Source organism: Chiloscyllium plagiosum, unplaced genomic scaffold, assembly GCF_037043375.1.
Source record: "Chiloscyllium plagiosum isolate Xiang-an unplaced genomic scaffold, Cpla_swu_hap1 HiC_scaffold_8, whole genome shotgun sequence".
Classification (NCBI taxonomy): Eukaryota; Metazoa; Chordata; class Chondrichthyes; order Orectolobiformes; family Hemiscylliidae; genus Chiloscyllium; species Chiloscyllium plagiosum.
The window spans coordinates 66,694,778-66,720,768 of record NW_028270146.1 but is presented as its reverse complement, the minus strand read 5'-3'; the positions used below and the strand labels follow the sequence as shown (position 1 = coordinate 66,720,768).

General features: G+C 40.4%; 1 protein-coding gene across 1 annotated transcript in view; it reads right to left on the bottom strand.

The window, feature by feature from the left end:
• brms1la (BRMS1 like transcriptional repressor a) overlaps nt 1-25,991 on the bottom strand; it is a 33,993-nt gene that overhangs the window by 1,763 nt on the left and 6,239 nt on the right. Inside the window, exons 3-9 of the mRNA XM_087989928.1 lie at nt 16,944-17,071; nt 16,593-16,672; nt 13,942-14,038; nt 12,932-13,021; nt 12,491-12,555; nt 2,933-2,972; nt 2,721-2,844 (exon numbers count right to left, since the gene is read on the bottom strand). Coding sequence (XP_087846054.1) covers nt 2,721-2,844; nt 2,933-2,972; nt 12,491-12,555; nt 12,932-13,021; nt 13,942-14,038; nt 16,593-16,672; nt 16,944-17,071 — 624 coding nt within the window. The remainder of the gene's footprint in view (nt 1-2,720; nt 2,845-2,932; nt 2,973-12,490; nt 12,556-12,931; nt 13,022-13,941; nt 14,039-16,592; nt 16,673-16,943; nt 17,072-25,991) is intronic.

Sequence of the window (25,991 nt, the reverse complement as noted above, 5' to 3'; positions counted from 1 at the left end):
ATTATTCCTTTGATTGAGAATATTTTCTTAGGACACTTTCAGAACATTCTAATGTTCTGTTTAGTGATAATGCCAGAGTGCACAAATATCCAAAATAAAGAATGAGCAGTTTCAAACTATTAAATTTCACACCATAATTTTACAGCCTCAGCTGCAATCCTTCATCTTAAAATATAGGTAATCCAGTGAGTCATTGGTATCTGATGCAAATTGCAACAAAACCTGAAAAACGTTAAACAGAGAAAAAAATTAAATGAAGATATTTTGTAAATCACCTGCATATAGTGTGTGAGAAAGGCAGAAATGGACGTAGGTAGAAAATAATGTTACAAACTATTATTGACAAGCTAAACTTATTGTTCTTGGTTGAATAGAGCAGCACTTAACCAATTTTGTTTTCCAAATTTGTCTGTTACAAGCGTGTTGTCCTCATATACCAGACATAATCACTGACAAAGAAAAGTTACCAATTGTTCTGAATTGAAAGGTGTGTGGGTAACAGTCACCTACAGCATGTCTAGCCCAGGGGTCAAATGCCAAGCAGCACTACATTAAGATGAGTAACTGATTTTGGACTCTCCTTTCGAATGGTGAGAAATAGTGTATGAAGTGGGATCATTGCGAGGAATAAGAAGCAGCATACATGTCTTCCAAGTTACATATACATATAGCTGGACTACAAAGGACATTACTTACACTAGAATACAGCTGAAAAACAGAAATGTTGTTCAAGCTTGGAGTCTTGCACTCATCAAGGAAAACAAAAACACAATTTCAAAAGGAACAACAATTTATATTAAAAAAAAAGGTCCTGATTTGATTGGTCAAATCATTCATGCACCAAGGAACAGATATTCACCAAGCCTTTGTTTAATTGAAAAAGTGAAACATGGGGCATGTTCTTTCTGTTTGCGAAGGACATGGCCTTGCATATGAATACATATAACTTTTAGCAAATTAAAACCAACATTGCAAGACTGATTGATACACTTAATAATAATTTTCAGATTAGCTTTAGCACACTCAATTGTTAAGTAAGTGTTGTCCTATCATGGAATGTAGACATGCAGGAGGCTGGAAGAGCACAGCAAACAGGCAGCAACAGGTGGAGAAGTCAACGTTTCGGGTATAGGGTATAAGCTTGTACTTTCAAGTAAAGTTGTTGAACTATAACCTGATATTGTGAGATTTTTAACTTTGTCCACCCTTGTCCAACGCCAGCATCTCCACATCTTAGTGCACTTCATTTTAATGTAGCTTGTAAATTAGGAACCAAATAGGTAGATTGTCCTCAGTTTAACACACATGTGCCAAGTACTATAGCACATGGTTACTAAGGATGCTTAGTCCATTTTTAACATTTTAAAGAATCATAGAATCCCTACAGTGAGGAAACAGGCCATTTGGCCCAACAAGTCGACAGAGACTCTCCAAAGAGTAACTAGGTTCAAAGCAGCCAATATGTTTTTAATTGTACAAGATATTGGTCAGGAGTTTAACCCACCATTGCTACATTGTTTGTAATGAGAAAGTGATCTCAGTTCAACTGTTTCTTAGAGTTTTTTTTAAAGAAACCTAATAGAAGTCTTAAATGTGGGATAACTATAGTGCTATTAGTATAATGTCAGCCAAATATGCCTACAGGCATTTCTATTGCATATTCTTGCCCTTATGTTGCTATGTTCGAATGCCAATGACTTCTGGATAGCAGTTATTCATGACTGACTTTTCACACCTCCTCCAAACAATGTTTTTGTTTCCTTACTGGTCCCATCACCACTCCTTTTGCCTATGTCCCTTGAACACTTCTCTAATTTAATTTCTCCCGCTCTGCGCATGACAGATTTTTTTGTTGTTAGTCTCACACTCAACATCTATGCCCCCCCACCCCTCCCCTCGCCAGTTTAAAACACGATTACACCTCTACCTTTTCAGGTTGATGGCCTTCCATCAGAATTGGGCATGTTAATTTTCTTTTCATTGACCTGCTGGGCATTCCTGATATTTTCTGTTTTTATTTCAGACTGCCAATTATGAAGATTGTGGGCCCTCCTCCATAAAACTACATCTAAGATTGGGAATTTAATATGGAAAATAAACTATTACGCCGCAGCACAAATCAATCCTTGGTATCTTTATTATTATATTAGAAGAAACTAACTCGGCCAAACTTGTAATATTTACTGTAGGATCAAACCTTTGTTAGGTGAAAATAAGCAATGAGGCTGAACATATTTTCAAGGAAACAACTTCTTCATGTATGGATTAAGTCAATATCTCCAAATTACAGTTAGTCAACAAATTGAGTACAAGAAACGTTTTATTAACCAGCACCTATGGAACCTGGAGTGTGCCAGTTGATAAAATATTCTGGTTGATCAAGTAGTCCACATAATTAATGTCAAAATACACACTAAATAAAAGAAAAGTAATGCAGGGGGTATGCACTTTGCTGTTTCACTTCATTTAAAGCTTAAATCCTTCAACAAAAAAATGAACTTTGCCTTAAATAAAATTTAATGGCAGAGAGCCTTCTCAATCGCACCTTCAACTGACTACTTGGACATCGCGGAGATAGCGATAATACACTAAACATCCGGTTCGGAGTATATACATTTTGCCAGTTTATCAAGCATGCAAGTTCATAATGTGCCGGTTAAAACAAAGTTTGCTGCAATTGCAAATAGTTCAATAATTTAAGGAAAAAAAAACATAATTGCCTTATAGGAAAGTCATCTTTCTTGTCAATACATATAGTCTGCCCACGGCTGTACCACTCCCCATCGTAAAATAACCTGCCATCTTCTGATCTGGCGCTGTGAAGTTGTTTTTCTGTTTTGGATGCTAAAGTTTAAATGAAAAAAATGTAAATACAGTTTAATGGCAGTAATAAAATGTTAGAGTATTATTAAAATTTTATACTTCAACTCACCATCTGCTTTAACTCTATGTGGTCCAAGCGTAGCCATTGCCTGATGAAACAAAATTCAGTGTATTAAATTTAACTTGCTGAAAGATTTTAGGAGTTCTATATCTCATTCACTCACGCACACAGAGAAAAACTCATTAGTTTATCTATTTTATTCCATAATTTGGAATGGGGTTGTGAAAATAATTAAGGTATACAAAATAAAAAAAATCTAATTGGAGCATTTGACTGGAATGAAAGAGTAGTTAAATTAATTACTTAAATGGTGACATGCATCATGAGAAACAATGATACAAGTACTATATCAAAATCATTCCAAGACAGCAAAAAAAAACTTTAAACGTAACCTGTTTAAGGCACACTATACATGGTGGGCCAAATCAGATAGCTTCAAGTCTAAACTGATCATCATGACAGAATTTCAATAAAGTTCTGAAAACCCTTATGCTTTTTAGTGAAAAAAAATTAATAAACCCAACCCATCTGGACCGAGGTCCAGAAACAATACATTAAAATATGATGACTCCTCAGGTCCACCAAATTTCCTGTCAATTAAGTTAGATTGCTGACTGCAGTAGACTTGTGAGAAATGTCCAGATCTGCTTTCAATCAACTTGGATTCAGTTGTTAAGAACTGGTCGCAGCAAAACAAATGGTACTAAACATTGCACAGGGAACATCTGCACTTTGGTCTTATGATGGAGGAAAGATCACTAATTAAACAGCTGAAGATGGTTGGTCCTATGATACTAACCTGAGGAACCCATACTGAGATGTCTAGAACTGAAATGATTTACTTCCAACAACCACAACCTTTCTCTTTATGCTAGGTATGACTCCAACCAGAGTTTCTTCCTGATTCTCACTGATTTCCATTCTGCTAGGATTACTTGATGCCACACTCAAATCAAATGTGTCCTTGATGATAAGGGCATCATTCAAATCCTATCTCTGGAGTTCAATTCTTTGGTCCATGTTTCAACTAAAGTTTTGAGGTCAGAAGCTGATTGGCCCTGGCAGCACCCAGTTGAGCATCAACGAGCAGATCAATACAGAGCAAGCATCACTGTTAACAACACCTTCCACCACTTCACTGATGGAGTAGGTTGACAGGGCAACAATTGGTCAGATCGCATTAGCCATGATTTTCATGAGCAAAATAAAACTGTGCAATCTTCCATACTGCCTAGTAGATGCTAGTATTGTAGTTGTACTGGGACAGCTTGGCTAATGATTGCAGCCAATTCTGGAAGTCTTCTTATTACAGTGTATCATTTCCCATTATAATAACTTTGTCTTTGGCCTCAACTCTACTGATTTGCTACATTTTCCAAATTATATACCTACGTATCATTACTTAGTTTAAATTCCTCTCAATTTCCTGGTTATGCAATTGACAACAAACACTGATGCCAGCACTGTTCAGATGGAGCCTGTTTGTTTGGTACAAATTCCACTTTCTGCAAAATCTGTGCCAGTTCTCCATGAACCAGAAACCATTTCTCTCACACTGGGGTGCGTGAACTATGTATTCATTTCTAATCTGATTAACTCTATGCCAATTTTTACTGGCTCAGGTAATAATACAGAGATTCTGACCTTTAAGGTTCACCTTCTTAATATGGCACCCAGCTCCTCATACAGATTTTGCAACATCTCCTTTTTTTGTTCTGCCAATGTCATTGAACCCACATGGACCACAATGACTGAATTCTCACCATGCAAGTTCCTCACCAGCCCGAGGTGAATGTCCTGAATTCTGGCATTGGGAGGGCAATACTGATCTCTCACATTTTGCTGCAGAGAATGATGTCAATCCCCCCTCACTATCCTGTCCCTACTACACAACATTCCTTCTTACTCTCCAACACCACTCGAATGGCTTCCTTCACCATAATGCCATGATCAGTTAGCATATTCACCTTATTCTCAAACATGCTAAGACCTCAAACATGCTAGACAGTTGCAAAGAATGAGGCTTCCTCACTCCTGTCCTCTAGGTCTGTCCTTACCCACCTCATTCTAAATCATACTATCTTGCCTCTGAATACTGACCAAATCAAACAAGGGTGGCAGTGACTCATTGGTTGGCACTGCTGCCTCAGTGCCAGGAACCCAGGTTCAATCCAAGCCTCGGGCGACTGTTTGGAATTGGCACATTTATCCTGTGTCTGCGATTTCCTCCCACAATCCAAAGATGTACAAATTAGGTGAATTGGGCATGCTATATTGCCCACAGCGTTCAGGGATGTGTAGGTTAGATCCATTAAATCATGGGAAATGTAGACTAATAGGGTAAGGGAACGTGTCTAGGTGGGACACTTTTTGGAGGGTTGGTGTGGTCTTGTTGGGCCACATGGCCTGTTTCTACTCTGTAGGGATTCTATGATCTCACTCAATCCTAAGAGGTGTGTCTGCTTCCAGGTACAACGATTCAGATAAATCCTCCACTCCCTAACGTCGTGCAGTTCAGCCTCTAGTTCAAACTGAGCCAGAACTCCTATCTTGAAACACTTGCTGCAGTCATGTCTGCTGTGGAACAAAGTGACATCCAGGAAATTGCACTTACTGCAGTTGTGATACATCACCTGTCCTGAAACCCTTAGCTACCTAGTTATTTCATTTAATTATATCTTTACTTATATTAATGAATGTCAAGGTGACTTTTCTCATATAATCTTCCACTTTTCCACTCATTAATTATACAAACAGACTTTTCCTCTTGTGGAAAATTACACAGTAAGATAGGTAGAAATACTCACCATTGCTAGGATCATCTAACATTTAGGTCGCTGGCATCTCACAATGCCCAGCTGCACTTCAGATTCCACAAGCCAAGAATGACTCCTCACACTGTGGTGTTTAATTATTACATAAAGGATATGGTTTGAAGGAAAGTTCACTCTCCCTGCTTTGTGAACATGGACCTGGGGGTCTTGGTGGATGGGATGGTGAAGAAGAGGACAGTCCTTTTTCTTGTGATCCACAGCAGGAGGCCACAATACCCAACAAAGCCAGCCTGGACCTAAGTTGCAGCCAGTTCAGTGCTATTTCCTAGATACTGTAAGATAGTCAATTAAGTCAGAGACGTAGCTCAGTGCTATTGCCTGCTTGTCTACAAGTCTGAAAGTTGAGGCTTCAATCCCTTTTAGGAGCCCTCTTGTGGCTCAGCAGTTGTGTTCCCATTCATGAACTGAAGGAGCTGGATTCAAGTCCCACCTGCTTCAGGGGCATGTAATAATATCTCCAATAGGTTGATTAAAAAAAGGATAATTACAAAAAGAGAGATGGTAAATGATCTTTTGTGCTCTGCATGGGTAAACACCATTACCTTTGCTTGGTTACTTTAGACTCAAATGCCTCTCACCAATCAAAGACTACAACTCTGAGAATTACATGCATCATGTCCACTTAATGGCTCTCTCTCACCTGGTTTTCCCAAAACATCAACCCTTCCTGCAGTCTGTGGCTCCTACTCCCAGACGACACCCACCTGCTCATGCATCACATTAGCTGTTCTTTCATTCACATCTGCCCCACTCAATCCCACACTGTCTTACTGCAGGAAAGGTTGGCCCAACCAACCCTGACTGATGTTTCTACAGCACCATGATTGACCTATCTGTAATGTCTGGATTGTTTGCACTTCACCTGCAGGACTGACTATGGCCCATTTGTTGAATTGCAAAGACAGAAGTCCCTGGATTCTTGTAAAATCAAGACCCTGATTGATCACTGCGCATTGCCTGGTCTGAAATAGAATGAACCCCTTGACTGACTGTGGTGATATCCTGTGACTGAACATATCCCCTTCACCCGAAGAACTGCTGCACTTCTGACTTTCACACACTGACTTGTGTGAATCACATACCTTGGGTTTGCATATAAACTGCTGCCACATGCTGCAGGGGAGATGTTGGCTTGGTACAGTGACATGTTCGCCCTGAGTGTTCAGTGCTCCCCACCACAATAAACTACCTGCCTTTCCCTCAGTGTTAAAGCCAGACACCAATGCTCAGCTGCAGGCTACCAAAGAAGAACATGTGCCACACAGAGGCTCACAGTGCTTAAGTCAGTGGTGAAGTCTACAATGCGCTAGGAAAGCAATGTGAAGTATACAGAGTCTGTCAGCCACAATGACTAGATGAATGAGTGCTAGTAGCCATACGAAGTATCATATGTAGAAGCATGCTATTGGGTGTGTGTGTGTGTGTGTGTGTGTGTGTGTGTGTGTGTGTGTGTGTGTGTGTGCGCGCGCGCGCGCGCGTCACAGGTGTCCCTAAATTCGAAAGCAAAATGTTGAAGGGCTGAAGTGGTGCCTAGGTTGACCAGAGAACAAGCATGTTGATATGGTGAGGCTGGTGATTTGCCTCTGCAAACTTACATGGGTTGAACAGGATGATGGCCACCAAACATGCAGGGACATGTTGTGAAGTTTTTGAATGATAGGCAAGATAAGCATTTGACAGTCAGGCAGGTACCTGCTCTGACTTACATGTCAGGAATTTGTGCCATCCAGTTTCTCAGGGAAGGAAGGGACAATTGGAAGTACTGTTTATATCGGGCAAGTTGGGGCTTTAATAGTGGAAGTGCATAGAAATAAAGTCATTGTCACTAATTGGCAGGATTCTGATATCACCATTTAAGACTCAAGAGGAAAGATAATGTTTTCTTCACATTGAATTTCTGATTTTTTTCTTTGTCTCTTTATTCTCCGACCTTTTGCACCGTCTCCCACACCAAACCAGGGAGGAGAAAATTCTACCCCTCGTTCCTGATATTTCAGAGTGTTACTCAGATATCAAGCCTCATAGCAAAATCATCTTATTTCCAGCTAATATAATTCAAATTTTATTTAACCTTCCTTGCCCTTGTATAGCATAGCGTTATTCAACTGCCAAACGTGTTAAAACAAGAACATGTGAAAAGTAGCAGTGACACAATACACACAATGAAGCAAAACAGTGTAAATGCTGGAAATCTGAAATACAGGGAATGATGGAAATAATCAGCATGTCAAACTTTTTTGTCTCTGTACGTGGTTAAAAGTTGTCAATCTGAAGTATCTTTGAGTCGATGATCACTGGTCAGCCAACTATCAATACTTCTCCTCACACCTTACCCGAGCTGAGTGTCCCACTATTTTGTTTACATTTCTAATATGTGCTAAAATTCTCTAGCTCAAATAGTAGAAAGTAAACAGTTTGCAGCAAATTTAATTAAAACACTTTTTTTTAAAAAAGAAAGGAAAAGAGTTTATTTTCTTTTCTGTAAAGTGTATGGTGTGAACAATTCTGAGGAGGCATGATTTAAGAAAAAATGAGACTTACACAGATACTCTGAGTAAAACGTTGAGCTTAAGTAACTTGTAAATTCAAAAACTGCTATCAATCAAAACATGTTTGAACAGCTTATACAGATGTTTTTATTTGAACTGAATGGATCAGTTTTTAATTTGTTTTCTTCTTTGGATCTGCATATCACTGGCAAGCTTAGAGTTTATTGCTCATTCTGAAGTTCCCTTGAGAGATGATGAGCCTCTCATGGGTATTTGGGTATCTGCCTAACAACAACATAAAACAGCACTGCGTATACTGTAAAACTAACATGAAGAGAAAGAGCTGCAAAAACTCAGCAGATCTGGCAGTTTCTTGGTGAGAAAAACAGACACCTTAAAGTTGAAGCAGTAATTTACCTACCCTTCATTCTATCTTGTCTGCTGAATTCGCTGCTCACAATATGGTCTCCCTTACATTGGGGAGACAAAACAGAGAGATGGTGACCGCTTTGCTGAACATCTCTGCTCTACCTGTAAAAGATGACCCTAAGCTTCCAGTTGCCTGTCTTTTCAGCACACCATCATGTTTCAATGACAACATTCTGTCTCAGGTCTGTTTCAGTGCTTCAGTGAAGCTCAAAGTAAGTTGAAGGAAGAAAATCTCAGTAGTACAGCACATAAACAGACCCTTTGGTCCATGCCGAGCAAAATTCCACACTAAACTGGTGCCACCTGCCTGCTCCTGGCCCATATCCCTCCAACCTTTCTCATTCATGTACTTACTTAAGTGTCTTTAAACGTTATAACTGCACCCGCATCCACCACTTCCTGAGGAACTTCATTCTATATGCGAACCATCCTCATATCTTTTTAAAAATCTCTCTCCTCTCACTTTTAAAATATGCCCCTTAGTCTTGAAATACCCCATCCTAGGGAAAAGGCACCTATTATTATCTATACCCCTCATGACCTCTAAGGTCACCTCTCAACCTCCTATGTTCCAGTGAAAAAATCTTAGCCTTTCTTTATAACTCAAATCCTGATCCCTGACAACATTCTGGTAAATCTCTTCTGAACCCCCTCTAGCTTAACATTATCCTTCCCATAACAGGACACAATATTTCAGAAGAGATCTTACGAATGTCCTATACAATCTCAACATGATTTCCTGACTCCTATACTCAAAGGAATAAGCCATGAAGGTAAGCGTGCTAAATGTCTTTTAACCACCCTATCTATATGTGAGACAAACTACAATGAATTATGTACCTGAACCCCTAGGTCCCTCTGTTCGACAACACTACCCAAGGCCTTTCAATTTATTGTATAAGTCTTGCCCCTGTTTGTTGTATCAAAATGCAATTCCTCAGACTTATCCAGATTAAACTCCATCTGCCATTTTTCAGCCCATTGAACCATTTGATCAAGATCCTTTTGTAATCTTAGAAAACATTTTTCCACTGTCTATGCCACCAATTTTGGGGTCCTCTGCAAACTTACTAACCATGCCTTCTATATTGTCATCTACATTTACATAATGACAGAAAAAAGGACCTAGAACCAATCCCTATGGAAGACCGCTGGTCATAGGCCTCCAGACCGAAAAGCTGTATATCCGTATGGCTCTATTCCCTGCACCTACCAGCCTTTCCTTTCACCCGAACAGGAATATACTGTCTCTGGACTCTTGTTACTTCATTTCTGAAGGCTTCCCCTTTTCCAGCTGTCCCTTTACCTGTGAGCATCCATCCCCAATCAGCTTTTGAAAGGTCTTGCCTAATACCGTCAAAATTAGCCTTCCTCCAATTTAGAACTTTTTAAATCCGTTCTATCCTTTTCCATCATTATTTTAAAACTAATAGAATTATGGTCACTGTCCCCAAAGTGCTCCCCCACTGACACCTCAGTCACGTGCCCTGCCTTATCTCCCAAGTGTAGGTCGTTTTGCACCTTCTATAGTAGGTACATCCACATACTGAATCAGAAAATTTTCTTGTACACACTTAACAAATGCCTCTCCATCTAAACCCTTAACACTATGGCAATCCCAGTCTATGGATGGAAAGTTAAAATCCCCTACCATAACCACCCTCTGGCACAGTGGTTAGCACTGCTGCCTCACAGCGCCTGAGACCCGGGTTCAATTCCCGCCTCAGGCGACTGACTGTGTGGAGTTTGCACGTTCTCCCCGTGTCTGCGTGGGTTTCCTCCGGGTGCTCCGGTTTCTTCCCACAGTCCAAAAGATGTGCAGGGTCAGGTGAATTGGCCAAGCTAAATTGCCCGTAGTGTTAGGTAAGGGGTAAATGTAGGGGTATGGGTGGGTTTCGCTTCGGCGGGTCGGTGTGGACTTGTTGGGCCGAAGGGCCTGTTTCCACACTGTAATGTAATGTAATCTAATCTAATCTCTGATTCTTACAGATAACGGAGATCTCCTTACAAGTTTGTTTCTCAATTCCCTGCTTACTACTGGCAGGGGTGGGGTGGGGGGGGGGGGGGGGGGTCTTTAATACAATCCCACTAAGATGATTACTCTTTTCTTGTTTCTCAGTTCCACCCAAATTACTTCCCTGGATGTATTCCCAGGAATACCCTCACAAGTACAGCAGTCATGCTATCAGTTTTAAAAAACAACACTCCCCCTCCTATCTTTTGCCACCACTGCCGCCACCAACACCCTCCTCCCAGTCCTGTGCATCCCTGAGCCCATCCCCATACTTGTTATGATATCCCAGTCCCATGTTCCTAATCATGCCCTGAGTTCATCTGCCTTCCCTGTTAGGCCTCTTGCATTGAAATAAATGAAGTTTATCAGTCCTACCTTGTTCTTTGCTTTGTTCCTGACTGTTTAACATGCTCCTTTTCCCCAACTGTACCAGGCTCAGATTGCTCTCTTTCCTCACTATCTCCCTGGGTCCCACCCCCTCACCTTACTAAGGGTTTGGAGGGATATGAGCTGGGTGCTGGCAGGTGGGACTAGATTGGGTTGGGATATCTGGTCGGCATGGACGGGTTGGACCGAAGGGTCTGTTTCCATGCTGTACATCTCTATGACACTATGATTCAATAAATCCTCCTGAGCAGCTCCAGCAAATCTCCCTGCCAGAATATTAGTCCCTTTCCAATTCAGATGCAATGCCTCCTTCTGGGGTACAGGTCACTTGTACCCCAGAACAGATTCCAATGATCCAAAAATGTGAACCCTTCTCCCTTGTACCAGCTCTTCAGCCAAACATTCATCTGCTCCAATCCTCCTATTCCTACCCTCACTAGCACGTAGCAGCGGAAATAATCCAGATATTACCCTGGAGAGCCTCCTTTTTAAATGTCTGCCTAACTTTATATATTCTCCCTTCAGAATCTCATCCTTTTACCTTCCTATGTCATTAGTTCCAATGTGTACAATGACCTCCTGCTGGTTCCTTTCCCCTTTGACAACATTTTGCACCCTAAGATATCCTTGATCCTGGCACCAGGGAGGCAAAACAAAACGCTGATTTTTCATTGCTTGCTGCGGAAATGTATGTCTGTGCCTCTGACTGGAGAGTCGCCTATCACAATTGATTGCTTGGAACCTGACGTACCCCTCATTACATTAGAGCCAGTCTCGATACCAGAAACTTGGCTGCTTGTCCATCATCCCCTATCTTTTCCAAAACAGCATACTTGTTTGAAATGGAGATAGCCACAGAAGACTCCTACACTACCTGCCCACCCCTCCTACCTTTCCTGGGGTTAACCCATTTTCCTGACTGTATCTGCAGCTTTTCTCCCTGCCTTTAACTGCTATTTGTCCTACCCCACAGCTCCTGTAAATTCCTTACTGCCTCTAACTACCACTCCAATGGATCCATGCAAACTGATAGGATTCACAACCAAAGACACTTCCTGCAGACATAATCATCAGTAACATGGAAACTCTCCCTAAACTCCCACGTCTAACAGGAAGAGCATATCACTCTACTAAAGGCAAGCTTTGCTCCTTCACAATCTATAGACCCAGAAAATAACACCACCTTTTTGCTCTTAAAAGAAAGTGCTCTATGCTAACTTAGTACTTATGGTTTTATACTTTTAAAATTTCATCAGACAGACAGATCTCAATAAAACATAATCAAGAAAAAAATCCCACTCCACTCACAACTGTAGACTTACAGCTAGGTTACACATTAAAAACTATGCTGTGAGCTCACCTACACTGGTTCCTCCAACGTCACTTTCAAATTACAATTTCAATTTACAAAAAATTACTACAAATGAGGGGCATAGTATATGAAGAAACATACTTTTCTAATGGTTGTCCAGTCTTCAAGTATATCAAGATCTTGTAACATGTAAACTACATAAGGACGTTTGATGGTTAAGGAAATTCCCAGAAACTGAAAATTAATTCTGTTTCTCTACAGTTTAAAAATATGATATACATACTTAAAACAGTAATAGAATGCTTAAAATAAGACATGTTTTATCTTTTCATTTTCAAGTTATCATGGAGAAATATCATATTTTAAAAACATTAATAAAAACTATTTCTATACCAGAAATTAGTCTTAAATTATACATTAAAATATTAAATATTTTAGGTATTAATTTCAACAAAAGCTCTGCAAGATTATTAGATTTCCAATAGGGATAACAGCCAATGGGAGATGTTTGTGCCTGGTTACTAGTGGGCTTTGTTGAAGCATTTGCTTTGTTCTAAAGATGTAGTTTTAAAAAAAGGATATCAGAGACAACCACTGGTTTTTTCTTTTTATCTGGACTAAATGGATCTTTCCTCTTATTTTTTCTGGATTGTAGTTCATCATTCCAAAGTTCTACAAGATAGATAATAAGTTATTAATCTAGATATTTAAGCAGTGTTTTTAAACATGGAAATATTCAATCATTTTTGTATCAACCACTAGTAGTTTCATAGTAACTTTATACACATTTGTTGGTTGACAAATGAAGCAAAAACATAGTTCTATAACTGATGCAACAATTTGATTTCTTGTTCTGGATGTAGGTTTGCTCGCTGAGCTGGAAGGTTCATGTCCAGATGTTTCATCACCATACTAGGAACATCTTTAGTGAGTCTCCAGACGAAGCATCGCTAATGATTCCTGCTTTCTTATTATATATTTGGGTTTTTTTGGGTTGGTGATGTCATGTCCTGTTCTTTTTCTCAGGGGGTGGTAAATCAGGTCCAAGTCAATGTGTTTATTGATAAAGTTCCGATTGGTCATGTAGTCATGACCCTCCCTCACTAATATCGTTACATACAGATGAGGAAGGACACCACTTTGACTGGGACAACGCATCCATCCAAGGACAAGTCAAACAGAGACACGCACGAGAATTCCTAGAAGCATGGCATTCCAATCGGAACTCGATTAACAAACACATGAGGTTAGACACCATCTACTACCCCCTGAGAAAGAGCACAGGAAATGACATCACCGACCCAAAGAAACCCAAACATATAAATAGAAAGCAGAATCATCAGCAATGCTTCATCTGGAGACTCACCGAAGATGTTACTAGTATGGTGATGAAACATCTGAACATGAACCTTCCAGCTCAGCGAGCAAATCTACAACCAGAATCTCAACCTGAGCTACAAATCTTCACAAAACTTGGAGATTTCTTGTGTTTATTTTAAAGAATGTTAGAGTTTTTATTGTCCTTAAGCATTGTAAAGTGCTAATCTGCAGAACATTATATACTCTTCATGTGAACTGAGTAGCTTGCATACCTGAAGTGATGTCAATGCTGTGCCGGTCTTCTTCAAGGCGCCGAATTCTCTCCTCCAGTTCACTTTGTACAGTATCATAGAGAAGGAGCTTTTCACTCTAGTAAGCAGCAGAATATAGGTTAACTTTTCTGAATTATTTTATATACATAACCACTTCTTAAAATTTCATTATTCGTGGAATGCTGTCACCGCTGGCAAGGCTGGCATCTATAGCTGTGATTGAGATGGTGATAATGCTTCTTTGTCATAACATCCAATGCCATAGTTCACAATGTTTTATAAAGTTGCTAGTTACAGGATCTTGATCCTGCAATAACAGAGTAATATATGCGAAGATGGTTTATGGCTTGGTGGTCACGGTGTTCTCATGCATTTGCTTCTCTCACCTTCTAAACAGTGGAAATCAAGAAGCTTTGTAGGTGCAATCAAAGATTAAGTAATCTAATCTAATCTAAAAAACGTCTTGGCACGAAGGTGCAGTGCATCTTTTAGGTGGTACACAATGCAACCATGGTATCACAACAGTGAAGGGGTTGGGTTTAAACAAATGGATGTACTGCCTGTCAAATGGACTACTTTGTTTTAGACAGTGTGAAGTCATTTAAGCGATTTTGGAGCTGCAAGCATCCAAGCAAGTGAAAAGCATTGTATCATATTCCTAAAGTGCATTTTAGATGGTAGACAGTCACTCATGGCATAATAATTATTCCTCTGGTCTGCTTTAATAGCCACAGCATTGTTTGGGACTACAATTTAATTTCTGGGAAATGCCCACCTTTAGATGGGAGGGTATTCTATGATGGCAATGACATTGACTATAAGGGAAGGTGGTTAACCTCTCCAATTGCAATAATTTTCTGATACTGGTGTAGCCTGAATAATACTTGCCACTTACATCCCAATCTTGGAGGCTGTCTAGGTTTTCCTGCCTGGGGTTTAGACTGCTTCATTGTCTTACTAAACATCTTCAATTAGTGAAAAGCTTCAATTCTGAAGTTATAAACATAGGATGATGATCGATGAAGCAACTGCTGGTGTTGGGCCCTAAAGTACTTAGAATTTCAGTATTCTAGGCCAGGATGATTGCGCTTCAACAACCATAACCATTCAGATATAACTCCAGAGTTTTTCCATTGAATTCTATTTATTTCATTCTTATTAGGTGAGTGCATTCAGTCAAATGTTATCTTGATGTAAAGAGCAGTTACTCTCATCTCATCTCTCCAAATCTATTAATTCATGTTAGGAATAAAGCTGTATAGGACATGTGCTGCCAAGTTTTTTTCCCAGAAGCAAAAAGAAAGATGGCACTTGCTCACCCACTTGATAGCATTGTTCTATCACTTTGCTCAGGGAATAGACTCAATGGTGCCTATTCTCACAATTATCCACCTTTTTCAGAAAAAAGCCATTCTAGTAGTTCTACTTAAATAGTTTATCTAAAGATTAAGAATTAGTTCTGGAGACAGTCTGCCATAATAGCATGGAGACTGTCAAGCTTGTAGACTTTACTGTGTGCACTGCATTTAGTCATTTCCTGATGTCACATAGGGTGAAGGAAATTAGCTGAAGACTGGCACCTGTGATGGTGGCTGTATCAGAAGACTGAAAGATTACCTAGTTAATACTACTGACTTAAGATGGTTACAAACATTTCAACCTTGGCTTTTGCACTCTCATACTGAGCTCCTCCAGTTTGCTACTGAACTGTCCATTATGATTGGATATTGAACGTGGCAGGACTGCAGAGTTTTGATCTGACTGGTTGCATGGGATGGCCAAGGTCTAACCATATCATGTCACTTCCATGACGTAGCATATATTTAATCCACTGCGTGCTTCACCAGGTCAGCCTTCCATGCCTGGAGCTGATCCCACCACGTGCCTCTACATTCAGTGAACCCAAGGAAGACAGAGGAATATGCCAAGTTACGGGAGTTGCAGATTGTGGGTGGTATGTAATCCATCTGTCGCTGCTGGACCACAGAATCTCACAGATTCCTAGTTTTGAGCTGCTGGACATTTCTTTACCTATCCCATTCAGCACAGTGGTGGGTACACAACACCATGTGAGGCATTCTTAGTATGAAGCCATATAAAGTGAAAAATAAGAGGATAGTGCACCCAAGCTTCAAATTAGGATATGAAAAAAAGCACTCCCAGCATAAATCAATCACAAAACTCCTCACAAATATCTATGGGAAGTGCTATCACACAGATTAATAAAAACTAACAATCAGACTTAGAGGATCATAGCCATCAGCTATTGTTCCATATTCCTGCTCCACTGACAGATTCATACACACTATGGAAACAGCTTAACACAGTCAGGGAAAAAAGCTCAGCATGGAGACCGAATCCAATCAGATCTGATGTGGGTTTCGAAGAATTCAGTTGATCACCAATACTCTGCATTAAATGATCAGTACTTTCCTGGTTAAGCACCACTTGGAGGCAGATAGCATGGACACAGAATATATCTGGAAGCTTAAAATGTCAATTTGTTTAAAAAGGCCACTTAATTGAAGGATATTTTTGCAGATGGTGAGAGAACCAATGTGAGAGAATATCGTCTTCACCCTAATCCTTACCAAGCTATCTGTTACAGTTACAATAGCAGGAGTGACCATTGTAAAGTTAACACTGCTCACCTCCCAGTGTTGGAATGCTGCCTGGACTTCACACTCATATTGATTCTTTACAGTCTTCAAACAGAGTTCTCTATAGATACCTGTAACCAGAAAATCACCCATTTAAATAGAAAATAAATGGGTTGATTTTTATTCATATCTTTTGACTGCTAAATTAACATATATTCAGATCATTAGTGGATCAAGTGGAACTGCCTTTTCATAATTACCTTGACAGCTACGTTGCTGCTGTTAAATGTTGCATCAAGTTGGGTTTAGAGAACAATATAATAGCGTGGATCTCTTTAGACTTGTAAAAATTGCACATGAAAATATGCATTTGAAAAAGAAATTTTAAAATTTAATTTTTACCTGCAACCTTTGTTCGAATTTGCATATTCTCTTGTAGAGTTGCTAATGGTTCCAAATATTCAGGAGCCTTTCCTGCTATAACTTCCTCAAGTTTTGCTTCCACTTGACTTAACCTTTCCCTATATAACCTGAAAATATAAAGACTATTTGGTTAAGTTATTCACCTTGAAATTTGTTCAGCCAAATCAAATATAGTTCAAAACTGTCATATCTCACATCCAATTTAGATTCGATTCCCTACAGTGTGGAAACAGGCCCTTCGGCCCAACAAGTCCACACCGACCCTCCGAAGAGTAACCCACCAAGACCCATTTTCCTCTGACTAATGCACTCAACACCATGGGCAATTTAGCATGGTCTTTTCACCTAACCTGCACATCTTTGGAGTGTGGGAGGAAATCAGAGCACCTGCAAAAAACCCACGCAGACACTGGGAGAATGTGCAAACTCCACACAGACAGTTGCCCAAGGCTGGAATCGAACCTGGGTCCCTGGAGCTGTGAGGCAGTAGTGCTAACCAATGAGCCACCGATAATTAAACAATTTACATAGAGTATAATTAAATGAAAACTGTCAAAGGTAGTTATACCTTTTATTATACTTTATATGTGCATAAGATTTATGTTTGCAGCTATATGTTTTACACACAATTTGAAATTTCATTAACAGACTCAAATTAAAGACCCAGCCATCTGCAGGATACAACACTGCATTAGCTGGAGGTATGATAGATGCATTCAAAAATAATGAGTGGGTGGGACGAAAGTGACAGGGAGAAACTGAAGGTGAATGGTAAAAGACCCAAATGCAACATGAGAAAAAAGTTCTTAATTTTAGAAAAATGTACCAAGTACTTCGAATAAAGAAGCACTGCTTGAGAATGTGATAATGGCAGATTCAACAATGGCTACCAAAATATTGGATTACTATATTAGAGAAACATTTTGCAAAATAAAAGGAAGATGATTAGGATATTCCGATTGATCTTGTACAGATTTAGCATGGACAAAATGGACCCAATGGTTTCCCTTTGCATTGCAACCATTCTGTGGGATGTGTCTTTTACTTCACTTCAGATATAGAATATTGAACATAAAGAACACGTAACGATTGCATTATTACTGACTATTTTTCTAAATTAACCAAACACACAATTTGCCAGAAAAACCCAATCAGTAATTATGGTAATGTATGCAGTTGTCAATTATCATATGACGACCCTCCTTGGTGTTAAGATGGCAGCAGGTAAAAAGACATCACAAGTAATTAGACACGTCAACAAAAAAAAGTAGGAATTAAAACACATGATTCAAACATATCTTCAGTAATCAAGTAAAAGCAAAACACTGCAGATGCTGGAAACCTGAAAAAAAAACAGAAATACTGGAGAAACTCAGCAAGTCTGATAGCATCTGTGCAGGAGCAGAATTAATGCTTCAAGTCTGATAAGGACTCTTCTTCAGAACAGTTCAAAAGAATTTTTCCAGCATTTTCAGCTTTTCTTTAGTAATGACATTTAAAAAAAAATTGATCTGCCAATCTAACTCACTGATAGGGCCTGGAGCACCTACCGTATAGATCAGATATTCTTCTTGTTCGAAACAATTATGTAAAACCCTACAGCTTAGATGGCCTAATTAGACAAGAGATAAACTTGGAATATTTTGGTTCTGATGGATGGTCATGGGACTCCAACAGTCAACTTTGCTTTTCTCTTCAAAAATGCTGTCAGATCTACTGATTTTCTCCAACATTCTGTTTTGTTTCAGATCTCCATATTTCTGGTTTGTGCAATGTAGTACTTTGGTAGAAATCTGCACAATTTCCACACATGTAAACTTCAGAAGTATCTCAATATAAATTTGGCTTCTAAATCTAACTCAATGAGGAGGTGGTAAATGTGATAGGTCCCTGAGGACAGTGCATACTTCAGTCAAACAAAATGAAATGCTACTTCTCATATGTATAAAAAAACTCATTAAATTTCATCCTCCAATTACATTATCACTATTATCCTCCCAATATAGCATTTTGCAATTCCATAAGTTAGTCCAATCTCCTGGATTCACCTGCCCTTCCACGCAATTTATTAAAACTCTCCTGCTGTAGGCACTCTAATGCAGGGGTATGTTTCTACCAGTAGCAATAGTTTTATGGTATTTCTTCTAATGCTGCCACTTGAAAGTTTAACATTCTGCATTACAATCTGAGCAGCGAGCACCAGAAAGCTGTTCAGGTGTAAGAAAGCAGTGTAATCCTGTTTTCATCTGACTCAAAGACATATATCCATTGAAAAGATCACTGGAGATAATGGATGATGGGAAATGCCAGACTACATGTTAAGAAATATTCTCCAATTCTTTCCTAAATCTGATTTTCACAGCTTTAAGCTATGCTTTACTATTGTGCTCAAGCACTGCAACAAGTGCCACTTGCACTGTTTAAATTGTACTTGATATAAAGGTAAAACTACACATTTTTACTAACTGACTGGTGAAGTCAAGTGTTATGTGTTTCCCTGGAAATTGGATATATTCTACACTTTTAAGAACTTAACTTTTTCAAGGGGCCGGAGTAATCTTCTAAATTACTGTTTTATTTGGATTGATGCGGATCTAAAACCAAAAGTGGCAAGTTATCAAGTAATAATTGTACGGCTGTGGGTTTCGACAAAATGCTGTCAAAACTAAATATTTTACCAGAATTCAATCTAGAATTCACTAGAATAAGAAAACTCTGCACTTTTGGCGAGATCAATTCATAACAAACGTTTCTGTTTCAAAGGATGAGTTGGAATTAGAGTTAGAGTCATAGAAATGTACAGCACGAAAACAGACCCTTCGGTCCAACCCGTCCATGCCGTCCAGATATCCCAACCCAATCTAGTCCCACCTACTAGCACCCGGTCCATATCCTTCCAAACCCTTCCTATTCATATACCCATCCAAATGCCTCTTAAATGTTGCAATTGTACCAGCCTCCACCACTTTCTCTAGCAGCTCATTCCATACACATAGCACCCTCTGCGTGAAAACGTTGCCCCTAAGGTCTCTTATATCTTTCCCCTCTCACCCTAAACCTTTGCCCTCTAGTTATGGACACCTCCACCCCAGTGAAAAGACTTTGCCTATTTATCCTATCCATGCCTCTCATAATTTTGTAAACCTCTAGAAGGTCACCCCTCAGCCTCCGACACTCCAGGGAATTCAGCCCCAGCCTGTTCAGTCTCTCCCTGTTGCTCAGATCCTCCAACCATGGCAACATCCTTTTAATCTTTTCAGAACCCTTTCAAGTTTCACAACATCCTTCCAAATAGGAAGGAGTCCAAAATTGCACGCAATATTCCAACAGTGGTCTAACCAATACCCTGGACAGCCGCAACATGACCCCAACTCCTGTACGCAATACTCTGACCAATAAAAGAAAGCATACCAAACGCCTTCTTCACTATCCTATCTACCGGCACTCCAAGGTCTCTTTGTTCAGCAACACTCCCTAGGATCTTACCATTAAGTGTATAAGTCCTGCTAAGATTTGCTTTCCTAAAATGCAGCACCTCGCATTTATCTGAATTAAACAATTAAACTCCATCGGCCATTTCTCAGCCCATTGGCCCATCTGATCAAGATCCCATTGTAATCTGAGGTAACCTTCTTCGCCGTCCACTACACCTCCAATTTTGGTGTCATCTGTAAACTTACTAACTATACCTCTTATGCTCACATCCAAATCATTTAAATAAATGATGAAAACTAGTGGACCCGGCACCAATCCTTGAGCCACTTCACGAATCACATGCCTCCAATCTGAAAAACAACCCTCCACCACCACTTTTGAGCCAGTTGTGTATCTAAATGGCTAGTTCGCCCTGTGTTCCGTGAGATCTAACCCTGCTCACCAGTCTACCATATGGAACCCTGTCAAACGCCTTACTGAAGTCCATATAGATCACATCTACCGTTCTACCCTCATCAATCCTCTTTTGTTACTTCTTCAAAAACTCGATCAAATTTGTGAGACATGAGTTCCCACCCACAAAGCCATGTTGACTATCCCTAATCAGCCCTTGCCTTTCCAAATACATGTACATCCTGTCCCTCAGGATTCCCTCCAACAACTTGCCCACCATCGACATCAGGCTCACTGGTCTATAGTTCCCTGGCTTGTTCTTACCACCCTTCTTAAACAGTGACACCATGTTAACCAACCTCCGGTCTTCCAGCACCTCACCTGTGACTATTGATGATACAAATATCACAGTAAGAGGCCCAGCAATCACTTCCCCAGTTTACCACAGAGTTCTCTGGTTCACCTGATTAGGTCCTGACGATTTATCTACTTTGATGCGTTTCAAGACACCCAGCACTTCCTCCTCTGTAATATGGACATTTTTCAAGATGTCGCCATCTATTTCCCTACATTCTATATCTTCCATGTCCTTTTCACAGTTAATACTGATGCAAAATACTCGTTTAGTATCTCCCTCATCTCCTGTGGCTCAACACAAAGACCGCCTTGCTGATTTTTGAGAGGCCTTATTCCCTCCCTAGTTACCCTTTTGTCCCTAATATATTTGTAAAAACTCTTTAGATTCTCCTTAATTCTATTTGCCAAGCTATCTCCCTCCTGCTTTTTCCCTCCTGATTTCCCTCTTAAGTATACTCCTACTGCCTTTATACTCTCAGGGTTCACTCGATCTATCCTGTCTATACCTGACATGTGCTTCCTTCTTTTTCTTAACCAAATCCTCAGTTTCTTTAGTCATCCAGCATTCCCTATTTCTGGACAAAGGTGAGGACTGCAGATGCTGGAAACCAGAGTTTAGATTAGAGTGGTGCTGGAAAAGCACAGCAGGTCAGGCAGCATCTGAGGAGCAGGGAAATCGATGTTTCAGGCAAAAGCCCTTCATCAGGAATCAGGAAGCCCATTCCCTATTTCTACCAGTTTTTCCTTTCACCCGAACAGGAATATACTTTCTCTGGATTCTCGTTATCTCATTTCTGAAGGCTTCCCATTTTCCAGCTGTCCCTTTACCTGCGAACATTTGCCCCTAATCAGCTTTTGTAAGTTCTTGCCTAATACTGTCAAAATTGGCCTTTCTCCAATTTAGAACTTCAACTTTTAGATCTGGTCTATCCTTTTCCATCACTATTTTAAAACTAATAGAATTATGGTCGCTGGCCCTAAAGTGCTCTCCCACTCACACCTCAGTCACCTGTCCGGCCTTATCTCCCAAGTGCAGGTCAAGTTTTGCATCTTCTCTTGTAGGTACAACCATATACTGAATCAGAAAATTTTCTTGTACACATTTATCAAATTCCTCTTCATCTAAACCCTTAACACTATGGCAGACCGGCCTATGTTTGGAAAGTTAAATCCCCTTCCATAACCACCCTCTTATTCTAACAGATAGCTGAGATCTCCTCACAAGTTTGTTTCTCAAGTTCACCCTGACAATTCAGGCAAATATAATACAATCCCAATAAGGTGATCATCCCTTTCTTATTTCTCAGTTCCACCAAAATAACTTTCCTGGAAATATTTCCGGGAATGTCCTCCCACAGTACAGCTGTAATGCTATCCCTTGTCAAAAAGCCACTCCCCCTCCTCTCTTGCCTCCCTTTCTATCCTTCCAGCAGCATTTGTATCCTGGAACATTAAGCTGCCAGTCCTGCCCATCCCTGAACCATGTTTCTGTAATTGCTATGATATCCCAGTCCCATGTTCCTAACCATGCCCCAAGTTCATCTGCCTTCCCTGTTCTGCCCCTTACATTGAAATAAATGCAGTTTAATTTATTAGTCCTACCTTGTCCCTGCCTGCCCCGACTGTTTCATTCACTTCTGTTCTCAACTGTACCAGTCTCAGATTGATCTCTTTCCTCACTATCTCCCTGGGCCCCACTCCCCCACCTTACTAGTTTAAATCCTCCCAAGCAGTTCTAGCAAATTTCCCTGCCAGTATATTAGTCCCCTTCCAATTTAGGTGCAATCCGTCCTTCTTGTACAGGTTACTTCCATCCCAAAAGAGATTCCAATGGTCCAAAAATGTGAATCCTTCTCCCATACACCAGATCCTCAGCCATGCATTCATCTGTTCTATCCTCCTATGCCTGCCCTCACTAGCTTATAGCACTGGGAGTAATCGAGATATTCATATTCTTGAGGACATCTTTTTAGTCACTCGAGTCTGGAATCAAACACTGGTTCCTAGCACCTTGAGTCAGTGGTGCCAATTCAAAAAACTCAATCAAGTTTGTGAGACATGATTTCCCACACACAAAGTCATGTTGACTATCCCTAATCAGTCCTTGCCTTTCCTGTCCCTCAGGACATGTACATCCTGTCCCTCAGGATTCCCTCCAACAACTTGCCCACCACTGAGGTCAAGCTCACCGGTCTATAGTTCCCTGGCTTGTCTTTACCGCCCTTCTTAAACAGTGGCACCACGTTTGCCAACCTCCAGTCTTCCTTATCTGTGACTATCGATGATACAAATATCTCAGCAAGAGGCCCAGCAATCACTTCTCTAGCTTCCCACAGAGTTCTCAGGTACACCTGATCAGGTCCTGGGGATTTATCCACTTTTAACTGTTTCAAGACATCCAGCACTTTCTCCTCTGTAATCTGGACATTTTGCAAGATGTCACCATCTATTTCCCTATAGTCTATATCTTCCATATCCTATTCCACAGTAAATACTGATGCAAAATATTCATTTAGTATCTCCCCCATTTTCTGTGCTCCACACAAAGGCTGCCTTACTGATCTTTGAGGGGCCCTATTCTCTCTCGAGTTACCCTTTTGTCCTTAATATATTTGTAAAAGCCCTTTGGATTCTCCTTAATTCTATGCCAACGCTATCTCATGTCCATCTTTTTGCCCTCCTGATTTCCCTCCTACTGCTATTCCTACTGCTTTTTACTCTTCTAAGGATTCACTCATTCTATCCTGTCTATACCTGACATATGCTTCCTTCTTTTTCTTAACAAAACCCTGAATTTCTTTAGTCACCCAGCATTCCCTATAGCTACCAGTCTTTCCTTTCACCCTGACAGGAATATACTTTCTCTGGATTCTTGTTATCTCATTTCTGAAGGCTTCCCATTTTCCAGCCGTCCCTTTACCTGCGAACATCTGCCTCCAATCAGCTTTCGAAAGTTCTTGCCTAATACCATCAATATCAGACGTACAATGTACCATATACTTTAATACTATAATATTCCTGGAATATGCCAGGTACTGGGATGGTATGTGTTTTCAGGTTACATTGGGTGCCTTAATTCTGTGTATGCAAGGATACAGTGAGTGACAATTACCTGCAAAACACCAGATCCTGTCATTCTGTTATATCCCAGCATTTATCCAATGCTGCTGTACTCTAATATTCCAGGATACACTGATACATGTTGTATTGGAGTTCCCAGGAACAACTGCCTTGATTATGGTTTCCTATAAATGGTGCGAGCCCCTTTCTATATATTGTTCCTTTTTCTAACCTCGGCTGTTCTGGTGAAAATGCGCAGCACTCACCCTCCCTCCTCTGATCCGAGTCTGAGTGTGGTTCCTCTCTGACAATGAGAATCAGTCTTATCATAAATCACTTCCAGCCCGCTGTACTCCACTGACAGGAATACTTGGCTTGATCCTTCGGATCAAACAGTACCCATTTCCAGATCTGGTAGGTCCCGTTGTGATTGGATAAGATCCAAGTGGACAAGGTCTCATCAATCAACACTCTGTCCCTCTGCAGAGTCACTTCGATGGCTTGTGGGTAAAACCCAATGACGAGACAGGACAGCCAGTTGGAATCACCCAGACGGGTAAAGAACACAATGGGGGCAACCACTCTCAGTTCTTTACTTGACAATCTGAAAATGTAGGAAGAATGTAGGCACGATGGCTCAGTGGTTGGCATGGTGGTTCAGTGGTTAGCACTGCTGCCTCACAGCATCAGGGATCTGGGTTTGATTGTCTGTGTAGAGTCTGCACATTCTCCCAGTGTCTGCATGGGTTTCCTCCTGGTACTCCGGTTTCCTCCCACAGTCCAAAGATGTGCAGGTCAGGTGAATTGGACAGGCTAAACTGCCCATCGTGTTTAGGGATTTGTAGGTTAGGTATATCAATCAGGGCGAATTGGTCTGGGTGGGTTACTCTTCAGAGGTCGGTTTGAACTTGTTGGGCCGAAGGGCCTGTTTCCACACTGTAGGGATTCTAATTCTAATTCTTAAAAAGAACTCAAAGTAAGACTAGAGACTCAGATAGAGATGGCCAGATAGGAATAAGGATCTGTCATGAATTTCATGTCAGAAGCCTGAAAAAGCATGAAATCCTTCGCACAACCTGCTAAGAAACACGTGAAGCAAGCGAGGAAGCCAAGGAGAACTTTGGAAGCAAAGGGTAACTGCCAAATTCCCAAACTGATGGTTCTCTAATGTTTGAGGATTGGGAGATTTAAAAGCAACTGTAACAGTGGCAGAATGTAAATATGAGAAAGCATTAAGAACTTGCCATGCACTAAAAGAAAACCTGCAAGAACCAGAGAAAGTTTCTCATGCAAAAATGTTTGACTGGAAGCCAATATAGCTGAACAAGTACAGTGGCAATAAGTGAATGGGATCTGATGCAAATACAAGATTTTGAATAACCACATCCTTACCCACAGTAGATTGTAGAGGTCGTATAATCAGAACAAGGATGTCTACAAACACAGGCATGAATGAGGATCCCAGAAGCAGGTAAGAAGATAACGAAAGAAATGTTACACCACAGTGAAAGACCATTCAGCCCATCATGTCTGTGCTGGCTGAATAGACTAGTTGGTCATTTTAATACAGCACTTGGTCTGCAGCATTCCAGGTTACAACATCTTGGATGCTGATCCAGATATATCTTTCCGAAGTTGAGATTTCTGCCTCAACCACCAAAGTGGACAGCAAATTCCACACACCCTCTGGACAAAAAAATTTTCCTTGTGTCTAGCGATCACCTTTAATCTGTATCTCCTCGCAGTTATTTTCTGCTAGAAGCACCAACTTTAAATACTGTC